Source organism: Sturnira hondurensis, unplaced genomic scaffold (genome assembly GCF_014824575.4).
Source record: "Sturnira hondurensis isolate 20B ecotype Veracruz unplaced genomic scaffold, ASM1482457v3 Scaffold0014745, whole genome shotgun sequence".
NCBI classification, from domain to species: Eukaryota; Metazoa; Chordata; class Mammalia; order Chiroptera; family Phyllostomidae; genus Sturnira; species Sturnira hondurensis.
In genome coordinates this window covers 3,716,063-3,733,549 of record NW_028087376.1, presented here as the reverse complement: position 1 = coordinate 3,733,549, position 17,487 = coordinate 3,716,063, and the positions used below count along the sequence as shown (strand labels likewise).

General features: G+C 41.7%; 1 protein-coding gene across 1 annotated transcript in view; it reads left to right on the top strand.

The window, feature by feature from the left end:
* The window catches only part of PKD1L3 (polycystin 1 like 3, transient receptor potential channel interacting), a 67,718-nt gene that overhangs the window by 20,961 nt on the left and 29,270 nt on the right, over nt 1-17,487 (top strand). Inside the window, 10 exon segments of the mRNA XM_037063752.1 lie at nt 3,735-3,928; nt 6,558-6,788; nt 7,791-7,892; nt 8,178-8,356; nt 10,974-11,120; nt 12,871-13,067; nt 13,401-13,600; nt 14,073-14,256; nt 15,149-15,341; nt 15,449-15,683. Coding sequence (XP_036919647.1) covers nt 3,735-3,928; nt 6,558-6,788; nt 7,791-7,892; nt 8,178-8,356; nt 10,974-11,120; nt 12,871-13,067; nt 13,401-13,600; nt 14,073-14,256; nt 15,149-15,341; nt 15,449-15,683 — 1,862 coding nt within the window.

Sequence of the window (17,487 nt, the reverse complement as noted above, 5' to 3'; positions counted from 1 at the left end):
CTCATCTACTCTTTTTTAGATTTAATTTAATTATTTTTTAAGTCTTGGCAAAGGACACTTTTTCATTGCTTTTAGAGAGAGAGGAAGGGAGAGGGGAAAATACTGGTGGATGAGAGAAACATTGATGGATTGCCTCTCGTACACACCTGGATTGAGAATCATACCTACCACCCAGCCATGTGCCCTGACCAGGAATCAAACCCACAACTTTTTAGTGTACGGGACAATGCTCCAACCAAATGAGCCACACCAGCCAGGGCTCATGTTCTTTTTACCCAATTTTTCCTAATGGTAACATCTTGCCTAACCACAGGGCAATATCACAACCAGAAAACAGCACTAATACAAAGCATTAGTCTTACTCAGATTCCACTACTTTCAAAACACTCCTGTGTGTGTGTATTTAGTGCTATTTAATTTTATTACACATGTAGATATATGTGAGCATGAAATGCATTTTTAAAAAGATGGATTATGGAGGACTTCCGCCAAGATGGAGGCATAGGTGGAAACACTGTGCCTTCTCCCACACCAAGTTTGAACACAACAAAGGTTTGGAGAACTAGGACACACCCAAAGACCAGAAAACGGAATTATACGGAAGTCCCACAACTACGAACAGTTCAACGGGGGACGGTAAGAGAGGCGGAGCCAGCAGCGAGCTGGGTCGGGCAGGACAGATCCCCCGACCTAGGCGCGCAGGCAGCCCGGAACCAGTCGGGGTGTGGGGCAGACTGACCGCGGTCGCACATTCGCGCACAGTGAGAGGGACCATGAAGGCCCCAGGGGGCGAACCCAGTGGGGGAGGGCTGACGGCGGTGGCACACTCGCGTGCAGTGGAACGAAACTTGTGGGCCTGGTGACGGTGGTGGCTGCGGCGCCGGGGCCACAGTGGCAGGCGGCAGACGGGAAGCCATTGTCCCTCTTTGACCCCGCCCCCACATACAGCATCACAACCCAGCAACTGAGTTGCCCTGTTCTAGTGAACACTTTAGGGCTCTGATCCTGCTACGGAACAGGCACGAATAGCCCAAAAGATGGTGCAAGAAGAACTCAAAGTCCCAGAGCCAATAACTCTAAGTGACCGAGAAATTGCCAGCCTCTCAGAAGCACAATTCAAGACACTATTTATCAGGATGCTCACAGAACTGGTAGATTATAGTCACAAATTAGAGGAACATATGAAGGCTAAACTAATTGAAATGAAGGGAGATGCACAGGAAACCAATAGTGATGGAAAGGACACTGGGACTCAAATCAATGGAATGGACCAGAAGGAAGAACAAAACATCCCACCAGAAAGGAATGAAGAAATGAGAATTCAAAAAAATGAGGAGAGGCTTAGGAACCTCCAGGACATCTTTAAACGTTCCAACATCCGGATTATAGGGGTACCAGAAGGGGGAAAGAAACAGCCACGAGTGGAAAACGTATTTGAACAAATAATAAAGGAGAACTTCCCCAGTCTGGCAAAGGAAATAGACTTCCAGGAAATCCAGGAAGCTCAGAGAGTGCCAAAGAAGTTGGACCCAAGAAGGAACACACCAAGGCACATCATAATTACATTAGCCAAGACCAAAATGAAGGAGAGAATCCTAGAAGCAGCAAGGGATAAGGGGACAGTCACCTACAAAGGAGTACCCATCAGACTGTCAGCGGATTTCTCAAAAGAGACCTTACAGGCAAGAAGGGGCTGGAAAGAAGTATTCCAAGTCATGAAATCCAAAGACCTACAGCCAAGATTGCTTTATCCAGCAAAACTTTCATTTAGAATGGAAGGACAGATAAAGTGCTTCTCAGATAAGGTCAAGTTCAAGGAGTTCATCATCACCAAGCCCTTATTATATGAAATGCTAAAGGGACTTATATAAGAAAAAGAAGATGAAAAATATGAACAGTGAAAGGACAGCAAACACACAGTTATTAACAACCACACCTAAAACAAAAGCAAACTAAGAGGACAGCTAGATCAGGAGTGGAACCATAGAAATGAAGAACACATGGAGGGTTAGAAACGGGGGTGGGAGGAGGAGAAGGGGGGATAAGGCACAGAAAATAGCATAGATGGTAGGTAGAAAATAGATAGGGGGGAGGGCAAGAATAGTGGGGGAAATATAGAATCTAAAGAACTTGAGACACGTGGTTATAAACTAAGGGGGGGAGAATGGTGGGGGAGGGAGTGTGCGGGTGGAGGGGAATGAAGAGGGGGAATAGAACAACTGTAATGGTATAATCAATAAAATACATTTTAAAAAAAGATGGATTGTGGGGTGAATAGAAGGGTACATATATTATAAAGCAAATTTGGTAAGATGTTGAATCTGGTTAGTGATTATATGGGTGTTCACTATAAAATTCTATGTGGTTGAAAGTTTTAATAATAAAATGTTGAGACTCCAGAAGTAAAGTTATATTTATGTATATATTAATTCATCTATATATGTGTATTTATAAATATATACATATTTATAAGTATATATAGGTGTATATATAACTTTATATATATTTAAATATATATAATATATATGCAATATACCATTTATATTTCAACTTTAATAATAATGCCTGGAGATATCTCAATAAGTTTGATATAATATCAGAATGGCTACAATGTAGTTTAGGAAAGTTAAGAATTTCTGAGACATATATTAATAGTTAAGTTCTGAGATATATGAATAGTGCATGGAATATATTTGACCAAAAAAATTTAAATGTAGTACTGAAAAGTCTTAAGAGCTACACTTTTGCCTTAAAAGTATTGGGAAAAATAATCAGGATGGATAAAGCATGTTATATTCCCCCTTCCTGACAGTCTTCCCACATTGGCCAAACTTTTAAAAAATAATTTTCTTTTATTTTTAGAGAGGGGAAGAGAGGGAGAGAAACATCAGTGTGTGGTTGCCTCTCACGCACCCCCTACTGGGGACCTGGCCTGCAACCCAGGCATGTGCCCTGGCCAGGAATCGAACCAGGGACCCTTTGGTTCACAGGCTGGCACTCAATCCACTGAACCAGCCAGGGCTGGCCAAATTTTTTGTGTTCTCACATAGGCCTCACAAACACAGGAACAAGCACTTTACAAGTGACTTTCCCTTCAGACAGAGCACTCGAGGCAGCAGCCGTCAGTACTGGGTTGCCGGCTACAAAGTTCTGTCAACATTACCAACAGGCTCTTTACCAATTGAGAACATGCACTCTGTTCTTCTTGCTGATTTTGGCAATAACATCACATCATTCTGGGCTGAAAGAAATCTTTGAGATCCTTACAAGCTCCTTGTTTGAAAGATAAGAAAACCAGATTGACTGGGTGACCTGCCCTTAACGGCCACCTAGAAACACAGCTGGGCCTGAAATCAGGCCCCTGGCGTGCAGCGCAGGGCTTCTTCCTGGAACCGCTGTTCCTGTCCTCGCCTTGTCCTGGGGTTTCTTCTTTCACCTAGGTCTTCTATCTACTAATTTGGGTGTCTGATGATTTCGTTTTTCTAAAACTCATAATACCTTCTAATTCATTAGACCTAAATAATTTTCATTTATCAGAAGAATATGACTTTTTACTGCAACAGGAATAATCCAAAGCCCTGAATTGTATCACTGGTCATCTTTTAAAAAAACCATTTATGACTCTCGAGTTATTACTTTGTAAAATAAAATAGTAATGGCCCCTTCAGAAGAAAGGCTCTAATGGCATTTTTCTCCCATGTGCAATGCAAGTAAGCACTCTGCTTTGTTCTCAGACGAGGAGTATACATGGGTGCTGACTCCGGAGACTTTTCAGTGTGGGGCCGGCATCTACCACATAACAGCTGTGTTGAATAAAAGCAAGGAGGGTGCTCAGCAGGCACCCACCCTGTTCTCCGTTGTAACTGCTGTCACTCAGTGCTATTTTTGGGACAGCCACAACAGCACCTGGAAGAGCAGCGGATGTCAGGTAAGAAGCTGTGCCACCCCTTCTGCCTCTCTTCTGCCTTAGCTGGTGTGAAACACGGTGGTCCTGGGCCCCTTAAGTCAGCCTAGGGGAAAGGGGGGCTTGTGTAGTGGGTTGGGCAAGAGTGAATCTGTAGAGCAGGCTTATGCTTTATATATATTTTTAAAATTTTTTTCTCAAATGTTAGTTCAGAGTGAATGTGACAAAATAAGATAAAATAGCCCTGGCTGGTGTAGCTCAGTGTATTGAGCGCGGGCCTGCGAACCACACGATCAGGGTTCGGTTCCCAGTCAGGGCACATGCCTGGGTTGCAGGCCAGTTCCCGGGGCGGGACGCACGAGGGGCAACCATAGATTGATGTTTCTCTCCCACTCTCCTTCCCTTTCCCTCTAAAGATGAATAAATAAAATCTTTAAAAATAAGATTTAAAAATAAAAAATAAAAATGAGCCTCAATCTTTAAAAAAAAAGATAAAATAAGAAAAGCAACATATGGAAGCTGTTCAATTCTTCAAGTATTAAATATATTATGGGTAGAGTGAAATGAATGTTCTGCTAAATAAAAGAGAATTTTTGTACTTAAAAATAAGCTAGCAGTCGTGGCTGGAGTAGCTCAGTGGATTGAACACTGACCTACAAATCAAAAGGTCAATGGTTGGATTCCCAGTCAGGTCACATGCCTGGGTTGCAGGCCAGGTCCCCAGTTGGGGGCCTGGGAGAGTCAACCAATTGATGTTTCTCTCCAACATTGATGTTTCTCTCCCTTTCTTTCTCCCTCCCTTCTCTCCCTAAAAATAAATAAATTAAATATTTAAAAAACAGACAAACAAATGACACCTAGCAGATGCTTGTACATTCCAGGCCAGGCCAGATTGTCACTTTTGTAATTATTGCCTGCTTCCAGGTGTCTGCCCACTTTAAAACAGTACTCTATATTTTCACACTAGTGATTTATGAGATTCTGTCTGATTTAAATCCTGGTTCAGTTGCACAAAGAATGTAATGAAAGGTTCTGGAAATCATGAGGCTGTTCTTAAACCACCAGAGAAAGTGTCATCCAGATTAGAATGGAAAGAAAGAGGATTCTCTAGAAGGCACCCCCACCATGCAAGGCCTCAGGCAGTGATTTCTGGGAGATCTGGAGCCACAATTTTCAATCAAATCCTCAAACGGAAACTTGTTAAAATGTAGATTCTATGCAGTAAGTCTGGGTGAGCCTGAGATTCTGCCTTTCTAATGCGTTCCAGGTGATGGCAGTGCCTCTGGCCCAGAAAACTACACTTTGAGTAACAAGACTTGAGAGCTTTTCTTGTGGCACGGCAGTGGCCCACTAATTGCAAAAGGCCTCAGGGTATTTCCTGCCTCCTTGAAGCCCTTGACTCTGTGAAAGGAGCAGGGCTGCAGAGGACTGGATGAGAGCTCCCCCAAAGGTGGAACAGAATATGGACTGGGCAGCCAGGACTTAACCTTGTGCCATGGAAAGAAGTCGGTCATAATGACACTGTTTCAGACTGCTCACTGCAAAATCAAGCATGGAATTGGTACCTTCTATTTATTCGCCTAGCAACTTTTAAAAAAAATTTTATGAAGAAATGTTACAAGATATAGAAAGTTATAGGGAATAATATAATAAAACCATTAAACACACCACAGCCTTATCACAAATTGGTATTTTTCTCTATTTAGTTAAGATTTTTTTAAATAACAAAACACTCAGGACTAATCTAAGTTCTCTGTATATCCTTCACCATTTTGATTTCCTTCCTCCCACAAAGGGTAACCCCTGCCCTGAATTTGAAATTTTTACATGTATTCATTCTTCCAGCAAATATGTATTGAGCATATTCTGCATGCTGAGCCCAAGGTTAGGAACTAGATATACAGTGATGGACAACACAGAGTCCTCATGAGCTAACATTCCAGTGTTAGCTCCAAGACTGGAGACAAAAGCGGATAAATAAGTGTGGTTTTGGTCTTTGTGTAAATGGTATCAAATTCTACATATCCTTCTTTATTTTTTTTTAAGATTTTATTTCTTTATCTTTAGAGGGGAAGGGAAGGAGAGAAGGAGAGAAATATCAGTGAATGGTTGCCTCTCGAGAGTCCCCTGCTGGGAACTGGCCTGCACCCCAGGCATGTGCCCTGACTGGGAATCGAACCGTGATTGTGTGGTTCGCAGGCCCGCACTCAATCCACTGAGCCACACCAGCCAGGGCTACATATCCTTCTTTAACTTGGTTCTTTTTCATTCAACATTTATCCATGTTTATGTTTATTTTAACAGCTCTATAGTATTCCACCAGTTTGCCCCTACTTATGTATTTATTTGTTTGTACATTCTGCTGTTACTAGACATATAGGTTGTTTCCAGTTTTTTGTAGTTACAAGCAGTGCTGACAGAAACATTCATTTTCAGATCTCCTGTGCACGTGTGTGAAGTTATCTCCTAGGGCACACGTTCAGAGCTGGACTGCTCTGCACACTGGTTGTACCAGTTTACACTGGCGCCAGCAGTGAATGAGTGACCAAGGCATTCTTTGCCCTCTCTAAATCGCCTGTATTTGTGTTTTGTGTCTGTCCCTTCCTTAATAGACTCTGTTCCGTTAGTGTCATTGTCTTGATTCTAATTCTAGGTTGGGCCACGGAGCACACTTTTGAGGACACAGTGTCTCTGTAACCACCTGACCTACTTTGGCAGCAACTTCTTCATTGTGCCCCGGACAGTGAATGTTGAGGACACAATCAAGCTCCTCCTGCGTGTGACCAACAACCCTGTTGGGGTGTCACTGCTGGCCAGCCTGCTGGGATTCTATGTGCTCCTGTTCGTGTGGACTTGGAGACAGGATCAAGCAGATATGCAGAAGGTGATGAGTCTGATTCCAAAAGTTTCGCCAGTGTCTTGAGTATTTGGAACAAGATGGGGAAAAAAATTCTTGTTTAAAAGAAGCAGGTCACATCGTTCTAGGTAGTATAGAAATTCAAGCGCTTTTCTTAAATTTCTCTTTATATCTACTCTTTCAAGACCTAGGAGCTAAACTCTCTATCTCCTTTTTTTTCCTTTTCTCCTATCTAGGAATAGGCCAAAAGAAAACACCTAGAGAATTTAACTATAATCAAATGCAAGTTTATTTCACTGTATACATTGGACATAAAAAGTTATGTGTAAATCAAATATCAATTTAATGTAATTGCAATATATTAAAAGCCTGTAAGAAATCTTTTTTTAAACAAACAATATTTTGATGACTGCCTGATCTTAATTCTATTTCTCTCTAGTTCTTGTATTTTCTTACACTTGGAAATTGTAGGATATACAACATGTTCAATTTCTTTGTTCCTTTTGGGTATAGGATTTCCAGTTTTAGCAACTAAAAAAACAGGACAATTGGGGAGGTAGATGAAGGTGGAAGAGGGTATGGGGGGATAAATGGTCCTGAGAAAAAATAAATGAATAAATAAATAAAGCAGAACATACATTAAATTTTAATTTCAAATAAATAGTGAATGCATTTTAGGGATAACTATGCTCCTAAATTATTCAGTGTTTGTCTGAAATTCAAGTTTAACTGGATGTTTCATGTGTTATCTATCTGGGTGAGAGGGAGGTGGGAAGAGTTAGAGGCCCAAGACCTGACTGGTTCTATGACTATTTCATTTTAGAGGCATAAACCCTGGGCTGCCAGCCCTCATCCCACTTTTATCACTTAGCCAAGGTCTGCCGCTCTGTTTGCCCTTGACCCACACCTCACCTCTGCTTTCCGTACAGCAGCCAGGTTTGCAGCAATGCACCCTCCTGTTTCTTAGCTGGAGGAAGCAGCTCCACTAAATAAGGTCGGCCAATGTTCTTGGTTCTGCTCTTCCTGCAGGTAAAGGTCACTGTCCTGGCTGATAATGACCCCAGCTCTCAGTTTCACTATCTTGTCCAGGTCTCCACTGGATATAGAAGAAGGGCCTCTACAACAGCTAAGGTAAAGAAATAAAAGTCCTTCATTCATTGCTCTGTGTCTTCTGCCATGCGAGATGCACTCTCATGTGGTGATATCCAGTGTCCCATAGCACTTACAGGGCATCTCAGAGGGATGTTGCCTTGTTCTAAACTCTAAATCTGAAGATCCCTCTGTACTTGTCCAAGATCCCAGAGACTCCATCTCAGTAGTTTCTCTGTCTTCCTCTTTCTCCTTAGGGATACACGCACAGAACCACATAATTGTGTTAGAAATTCCCGGGTTTTATCTTTCCACGTTACGTCTTAGGTGGTTATCACCCTCTATGGATCGGAGGGACGGAGTGAGCCCCATCACCTTTGTGACCCCCAGAAGGCAGTCTTTGAGCGAGGGGCACTGGATGTCTTCCTCCTGAGCACTCCGTCCCCTCTAGGGGACCTGCACAGCCTTCGGCTCTGGCACGACAATTCGGGTGTTAGCCCTTCTTGGTAAGTACCTGGACCATGCTGGCTTGTTCTTTCCTGTGGATTCAGCATTCTGGGTCAAGTGCACTGTGTCATCACAGGAAGTAACAATAGCACTCTGTGCCAAATAGTAAAAAATTAGATTTTCATTTCAAAGCTATCTGTGAAGAAGAAACCTGGGAAATCTATATGGAAAGTTAACAATATGATTTTTTGTGGGTGGTAGAATGGTAGATGTTTCATTTTTCTTGTTTTCATTAAATGTTGTCATGTTGTAAATAATAAGTAATAATAAAGAAATATTACCCCCCCAAAATATTGCCCCAAGTACCACAAATTATAAGCATCTCTAAATGTGAATAAACATATTTAAAGGGTAAATGTAATAAACAACTATATCCTGGATTCTGTACCTAGTGTCAGTGTTAACAGCGTGAGGAGAAAGGGTGTGGAATGTGCCTCAGGAGTCAGAGAGAGAAACGCTCAGTGTGAGGGTGTGATTCTGGCTTCTGCTGCGTCCGAATGATTCTGCATCTTCCTTTGGCAGCGCTCTGGGAATTAGCAGAGGTGGGTGGAGAAAGCAGATGATAAAATGAATTAAGGATGAAGATAATTGGCTTGTTGGAGTTAGGAAAAAAGAAGAGAATGAAGTCAAAGATCCAAGGCTGAGGTACTCAGAGGAGTCAGATGCTGAGTATGGCCCACTCTGAAAAAAGTACACAGCCTGCCGAAAATGAGGCTCTCCTGCTCGGCCACATACACCAACCACTAGGCCAGGAGAGCCCGACCATGTGCTTGCTGCCTCCGTGCTGATCAGGCATCTACCAAACAGTCTGTACAGTATTGTTCCAGTTTCACTTACAAAGGTGAATATGTAATAACCACTTGAAAAGATGTTTAGCTTCATTAGTCATCAGGAAATGCAAATTAAAACCAGAGAGATAGCTCTCAACAGCCACCAGCATGTCTGAAAAGTCTGGCAAAACTGAGTTTGGGTGCCGATGGGGGGCAGGGAGAGTGTTCACACAGCTCCGGTCAGCGGGTAAGATGGTGCGGCCACGTCGGAGGGCAGTTTGTCAGTTTCTTGTAAAGTTAAAAATACGTTTACCATGTGGCCCAGACATTTCGCTCCTAGGAATTCACCCAGATAAATGAAAAACTGTCCATTCAAGCCTTATGCACATATATGTTCATAGCAGTTTTATTGTTAGTAGCCAAAAACTGGAAACAACACAAATGTCCATCAGGCGAATAAACAAATGTCAACATATTCATTCATTGGAACACTACTCACTGACAAACAGAACGATCCGCCACCACACACGCAACATGGGTGAGTTCCCAAAAGTGTGCTGAGCTGACACCAGCCCCAGAAGAATGCAGTGTGTGAGGCCTCATATATGAAAGTCTTAAAAAGGCCAACTCCTCTACAGAGACCAAAGCAGATCTCTAATCACCTGGGGCCGGGGCAGCCTCTTATTTTCCAAGACAGAGGCAGATGGGATGCTTTTAGCAGTGACAGAGCACTGTCACATGTGGAACCAGGAAACTGGAAGAACATGTGCCCACACTAGGCTATTCATAGGTCATAGAAGTCTGCGTTCTGGTGTTTGGTACGTTCTGGTGTTTGTGGGTGGTAGAATGGTAGATGTTTCATTTTTCTTGTTTTCATTAAATGTTGTCATGTTGTAAATAATAAGTAATAATAAAGAAATATTACCCCCCCAAAATATTGCCCCAAGTACCACAAATTATAAGCATCTCTAAATGTGAATAAACATATTTAAAGGGTAAATGTAATAAACAACTATATCCTGGATTCTGTACCTAGTGTCAGTGTTAACAGCGTGAGGAGAAAGGGGGTGGTTTTCCCCTCAAGGGGAAAATGGGACCAGCTCTCACTGCTTTCTTTACTTCTTGCCTTACAATGAAACAGAATCCATTTATCTGGACATTTATTGACAGTGAAAACTTATGTTTTTTAAATTATTTAATCCATTTTTATTTAGGTATAATTGACATACAGCATATTAGTTTCAGGTATACAACATAATGATTCAGTATTTGTGTATATTTTGCAAAATGATCACCACAATAAGTCTAGTTAACATCTGATACCATACATAGCTACAGAATTTTTTTTGTGCTGAGAAATACTAAGATCTATTCTCTTAATAACTTTCAGATACGCAGTACAGTATTATTAACTATAGTTGCCATGCCATACTCTATATCCTCATAAGTTATTTGTTTTATAACTGGAAGTTTCTACCTGTTGGCCCTCTTCACCCCTTTCCCCAACCCACTTCTGCTCCCAGACACCCCTACCTCAGGCAATTCCCAATCTGTTCTCTGTGCCTATGAGCTTGTTTTTTTTGTGCATTTTTTAAAGATTCCACATACACATGAAATCATACAGTATTTGGCTTTCTTTCTGACTCATTAAGCTTATCATAGTGCCCTCAAGGCCCATCCATGTTGTCACAAAGTGAAAGTTTCATTCTTTTTTATGACCGAATAATTGCTCTGTGTGTGTGTATACACACCATATTTTTTAACCCATTTTTTTATCGGTGGACATTTAGGTTGTTTCCATAAGATTACCTCTTATTGCAACATGATTATGTTCATTTTACTACAGGTATGTAAACCAGGTGATTGTCAGTGATGTGGCAAGTAACAGGAAATGGCACTTCCTGTGCAATTGCTGGCTGGCCATGGACCTGGGAGACTGTGAGCGTGACCGGGTCTTCATACCAGTCTCAAAGAAGGAGCTCTTTGCCTTTAGGTATTGTTGGGAAGTGATGGTGTTTTACAGGTCTCTGAGGCTCTGTCTTTATTTTTATTCTTTCCTTCAGACTGTATAATTTTTTTTTATTTTAAAATATTTTTTAAAGATTTTATTTATTTATTTTTAGAGAGGGGGAAGGGAGGAGGAAAGAGAGGGAGAAAAACATCAATGTGAGAGAGAAACATCGATCAGCTGTCTCCCACACATGCCCTGACTGGAAATCGAACTGGTGACCTTTTGCTTTGCCAGACAGTGTCCAACCGACTGAGCCACACAGGTCAGGGCCAGACTGTGTAACTTAAATTGACCTGTCTAAGGTTTGCTGAATCTTTCTTCTTCTGTTTATGTTGTTGAACCTTTATAGTGAGTTTTTCATTTCACTGAGTGCATTTTTCAACAGCAGCCTTACTATTTGAATCTTTTAAAAAATAATTTATGTATCTTTTTTGATCTATTTGACAAGATATCATTCTCATTTACTTTTTCTTGGTTCTTCAGACATGGTTTTCTTCAGTTCTTTGAACACATTTAAAATAGCTGATTTGAAGTCTTTGTCTAGTAAACCCAGCATCATGGCTTCCATAGGGACAATCTGGGGTGGGGGGTAACTCTAGCTTTACAATCTGGAAATGTAAGTAAATTTGCTCCAAAGGGAGACACTGTCTCTATCTTTCTGATGCTGTCAGCTTGTACCAAGATTCCCTAAAAGACAGTGTGGGTGCAAATGTTTGAGGGGAGCCTTGGTGCGGAGTGCTCATGGCGACTGCCTCCTAACACGGCCCTTGTGTCCAGTCTCCGTCAGTCTAGCTGTTATTTCTGTAAGTGCGCTGCCCCTTCTCTTTTTCATATTTTACCTTCCCCCTTAATGTTCCAAATTTTACCATAATTGTTTTTACTGTAGATTCATTTTTTACCTTGTTTTGTACTCAGAAGTTAGTTTTTAAAAAATGTTTTTACTGTGGTAAAGTACACGTCACATGCAACGTACTTATACAAAACAGTGGATTGAATTCTGAAAAATTCTCAGATGTCACTTATGAAAATATTGCTCAATGACATTCCTTACTGAACCTAGAGCCTCAACCTGTCCTTTGTGTCTTTAAACTACTCCTGAGCACTTACTTTTTCTTATCTCTCTGGCGTCTTCTGGCTCAATTCTTTTTTTTTTTTTTGTTTGGTTGGGTTTTTTTCCAATTCTTTATGAGTACATTTCAGTTCACCAATTTTTTCTTCAAGAATATTAACATACCCTAAATTTTTTGTTTTGATGACTATATTTATGGTTTCAAGATTTCTATTTTTTTAGTTCTCTTTTTTCATAATTTTGTATTCTCCTTAAGTGAATATTATTTTTTTACTTATATCTGTGGACAACCTGAAAAGAAATACTTATTTTAAAGTCTGTCAGACTAGCCCATAAAACTAATTTCTCCTGGGCTGAATTATTGATTGTTGGGTGCCTTTTTCTTCATTAGATTTGTTTATGTGGTGAGGAATTTTGAGTTGTATATTCATTTTCAGTGGTGTTATTGTTAAATCTTAATCTCTATCTCCATACTCATCTCTGACTAGCAGTTTTGTTTTAAAGATTCTATTTATTGATCGTGTGATGTGAAAGCATCTTGACAGAGGTGCTCAGTAGGGCAGAGTTGCTGTCATGCTGCTTGCTGCTGGGCAAACCACATCCTAGTCCCGGGCACTTTCAGAATGAAATCTCATGTCTTTTCCTTCTAATTTATCTGTTTAGACACCTGTTTTCCTCCATGATTGTAGAAAAGTTCACCCAGGATTATCTGTGGCTCTCTATTGCAACTCGCCATCCCTGGAACCAGTTTACAAGAGTGCAGCGGCTCACCTGCTGCGTGACCCTTCTGCTCTGCAACATGGTCATCAATGTGATGTTCTGGAAGGTGAACAGCCCCGCTGCCCAGAGAGATGAGCAAGGTGTGGATGAGCCCTGCTGTGTTGTTCGTGGCGTGTAATCCTTTCTCTGTACCCCACTCGCCTTACTTTCAGGTTAGAAACGGAATCCTGATGTGCCTTCATTTTTTCCTTTGCTGCCTTAACATGAGAATACTCTAGCAAACTTGCTCATTGTCCTCATTCATTAATAAATGAAGCAGCCTTAGGAACACACCAGGACCTTTACTGCCATGATACCTTTCTGTCGTTAGAGAGTCACAGTTAGATTGCTAAATGAACACTTAAACCTGGAAGAGGAGTGCCTTACAGATGAGTTCTGTTGTTGAGAAGGGTGATGTAATGCTTTTCTTTCAGTGGGTCCGTTTGCTGTGACCTGGTCCGAACTGCTTATCAGCATCCAAACTGCTGTCATCCTTTTCCCAATCAACCTTGTAGTTGGGCGGCTCTTCCCACTGATTCAACCACAGGAACCTCTGCCTCTTTTTCCGCCCGTCCAGGCCTCCTGCCTCTCAGATGCTTCTTTTGAGCCCCTCTCTGTCTCAGAGGTTGTTGAGGTAAGCCTGGCATGAAATCTCCCAGGGAAACCCCCTGCCTCCTTGCCATGTGTCGTAGAGCAGACCAGTGACGCGGGTCTGCTAGAAGGCTGCCAGGTCTTACTAACCTCGCCGGCTGTTCCCTCCTTCCTGTCCCCTGGTCTGTGACCCATCATGCCTCTGAGTTTTCTCCTGACTGTGATGCTCTGAGGGTTCATGTGAGTGCAGAATGCACTTCTCTGGAGTGGTTTTAGCTTTTGATGTTTGGTCGAACCGTCCCTTCTTTCATTCTGTATTCTCTCCTAACACCAGTTTTGAAACTACTAGGAGGTGACTTCTTTTTAAAAAAGTAGAGACAAAATGAAAAATTGAGGTTCTTCGCACTAAGAATATGCCCCCCTGAGTAAAGATATAACCTATTGCCATCTATTATTGCTACCATTCCTGGGTTCATTTCAAACAGACTGACTTCTCATCTTGGCTTTACATGCAGGAATTAAAGGAAACCGTGGGATTTTTGCTCAGGAGAAATACACAGCTACTCTTAGAGTGTGAACAATCTTCATGGAGTTCTTACAACGGGAGCGAGCTGGTCGCACTTTTATCCAACCTCATTTATTCTCACTTAGAGGGTCAAGGCTGTCACCAGCAGGCAGGAGGACCCTCCTGGGCCAACGGTAAGTTCAGTGGGTTTTAGTAACTACTCTTTCCTCTGCCTCCCATTCCCTTGCATGTCTCTTTCTTACTCATTGTCTTTTGGAATAACCAACAGGCATATTACAACCTTCTGCTTATTTTAGTTTCTTTGAGCTTTTAATAGAGAACTGATAATTTGATACCTTTGATACCTTTGATAGCTTTTGAGACAATATATCTGGTGAAACAAGCAAAGGATTAATGAAAAGCCCATAGCCCTGGCTGGAGTGGTTCAGCGGGTTGAACGCCAGCCTGTGAACTCGAAGGTCACAGGTTTGATTCCTGGTCAGGGCACATGCCTGGGTTGTAGGCCAGGTCCTTAGATGGGGGAGGCGGGGTATGAGAGGCAACTGATCGATGTTTCTCACATCACTGTTTCTCTCCCTCTCTTTCTGTCTTCTTTCCCCTCTCTCTAAAAAATAAATAAATAAAATATTTTTTAAAAGAAAAGAAAAGCTCCCCAAAATGTTTTCTGTGTGAGACCCCCATATGTCATCTGCTTTGTTGGAGAATGTTGAAATGTGTCATCTTTTTCTCCTGTGAAATGGTGAGATTATGTGATTTATGGATTCTCAGATATAGTTTGGGCTTCCTGGGCACTTACCTAGTATAGGTCACATGTGACTGCAGTTGTGGTGAAAATGCTCAACCAGATTTCAAAAATCTCTAGATCAAAGCATGGAATTATACAAGATGTTAGAGATTTACCAGTGTGCTCAGAGAAGACAAGAATATTGGGCAGGTTGGGTCCAGTCTCCACTGACTGAGAAATTTAAAATCACTATCAATAATGAATTGCTTATCTCTACCACGTGTCCTAGTTATAGAAATCTCCCACTTATTAATAAATGCCAACCTGGAATACATCTGCAGAGGTTCCTGAGAACCACCGTCATTTCTGCTGCTACCTGCTCAGAGTCCTGCAGAGGCTGCAGTCTCACTTCAGCGCGTTGGGTCCCACCCAGGCTGACCAGCCTTGTGACTTCCCAGATGCATCCAGCCACCTGCAGACACTCCAGGAACTCTTAGAAGCACATACTCTTCCCACAGAGCAAGGACCGTCCAGGTAATGCACCACACCTGGCCTCCTTCAAACCGCCCCCCACCCCCCCCACACACACACAGCTCTCTCTCAGCTGCTGGTTATGAGATCATTTGACTTGTGTTCTTCAGGGAGGCAACCAGTTTCCCCATCCTGAGCCCAGAAGAAGGGAAGAAGTCCACCTCTAATGGTCTCCCTAGATGGTTGACTTATGTCTGCTGGCTCCTTCTGGGGGTCACTAGCTTGGCCGCAGCTTTTTTTACAGCACTTTATAGCCTGGAACTAAATAAAAAGCAAGCCACCAGCTGGGTTATTTCAATGATTTTATCAGTGCTTCAGAATGTCTTCATCATCCAGCCAGTCAAGGTACGTGAGCAGCGGGCCCCACCAGCGTGTGAGGAATGCGCAAAATTGTGGGGAGCTTGGGGAACTGAAGTCCATGGCTATTGACCCAAGGTGCCTAATGGTTCTGACAATTTGACCAAAAAGAGAATGCTCCCCTCAAAAGAAAGAGGAAGGGTGAAATTTGTAGGGAATATGTGTGAAATGGTCCCAGAAAAACTGACAGAACAGACTAGTGGAAGCACAGAAGAAAACGATTGGGTGATTAAGGGAAACAAGTGAAAAAATAAAAAACAACTGAGAACAAACTACTTTGGAAAAAAAGCAACAATGCAACTTACTTTTTAAAAACTTTTAATTAAAGAAAATGCCATACCCTCACAAAAATGTGTAGAGAATAGGAGAGTAAACCATGAAGTTGTACTACCTAATTTCAACAATTACCAATTTATGGCCAATCTTGTTTTATCTATTTTGAGAAAAAAACCTGACTTCACATTTTATTCATAAATATTTGTATATTTCTAAAAGATAATGACACTTTGTTAAACATAAATATAAGCCATTATCACATCTAAATAAATTAGCAACAATTTAATATCCACACAATAATACAAATGTACTTAACACTACTAAACTATACATTTTTTAAAAGTTTAGATGGCAAGTTATTTGTTATATGTATTTTAGCAAGATTTTTAAAAATCCAATGTTCATATTGTTTTAGTTATCTCATAAATATTTATTTTACAGTTGATTTGTTCAAATCAGATCAAAATAAGGTCCACGTGTTACAACTGGTTGCTCTGTCTCTTAAGTATTGTTAACACTCAATCTGCAGGCCCCCTGTCCTTTTCTCTTTCTCTCACTCTCTATTCTTGCTATTTTTCTCACATCGTAGTTGTTGAAAAAACCTAGTGGTCTGTCCTGTACAGTTTCCAATATTTTGGGTTTTCAGGGCAGAACTGCCTCAGCTTTAAGAACTCTAAAAGATGGGCCTGAGCTCCCCCGAGCAAACCTGGGCAGCTTTAAAAACCCTGGTTGCTTAGGCCTCACTACAGACCAATTAAATCATAATTTCTATAGCTGGGCTTCAGGGCCCAACCTGGTACAGCTTCTCAGGCAACTCCACTGTACAGCTGTGTGTGAGATCCACTGGTCACAGAAGAGGGACCGAGACAGGGAGTACGTGGATCTTAATTTTTAAAAAACTGCTGGGGGAGAAAGACCAAAAACTAACAGGGACTCTTAGATTCAATTACAGCAGATTATCGAATGATGTTGTTTTGTCATAATGTGGGCGAGGGGGAAAACTGCTTCCTGTCTGGAGCTGTTGTCTGTAGGAGTTTGCTCAATGTCCCCATGTCTGTGTGGGGATTTTCTGGGGACTCCGGTTTCCCTCACATCCAAGATGTACACGTTGCCCCAGTTTGAGTGTGGCGTGGGCACCCAAGCGCCCTGCGCGATGGGAGGGTGTCCTGTTCATGGTGAGGTTCCACGGGTCCCACCCTGCACTCAGAGCTGCTGGGAGACACTTCAGCACCGCCCTGAACTGGAATAAGTGGGTTGGAACATAATTATCTTACTTGTTTTTGTTAATCACTCTTGAATGTATGTAGAGCTCATTTATTTCAGTGTTTAATTTTAGAAGTATTTGAGGGGTCTTTACTTAGAAGCCTGGTGATGTTTTTGTGACCAGAAATGTTTTGTGCCATAGGAAAGAACTTAACTCCTGTGTCTATCAGCGTGTGGTAAAATAAAATTTGTTTTTTTTAGGTAGTCTCACTTAAAGTCACAGTTTCTGAGAACCTAAGGATGATGTTAAGTG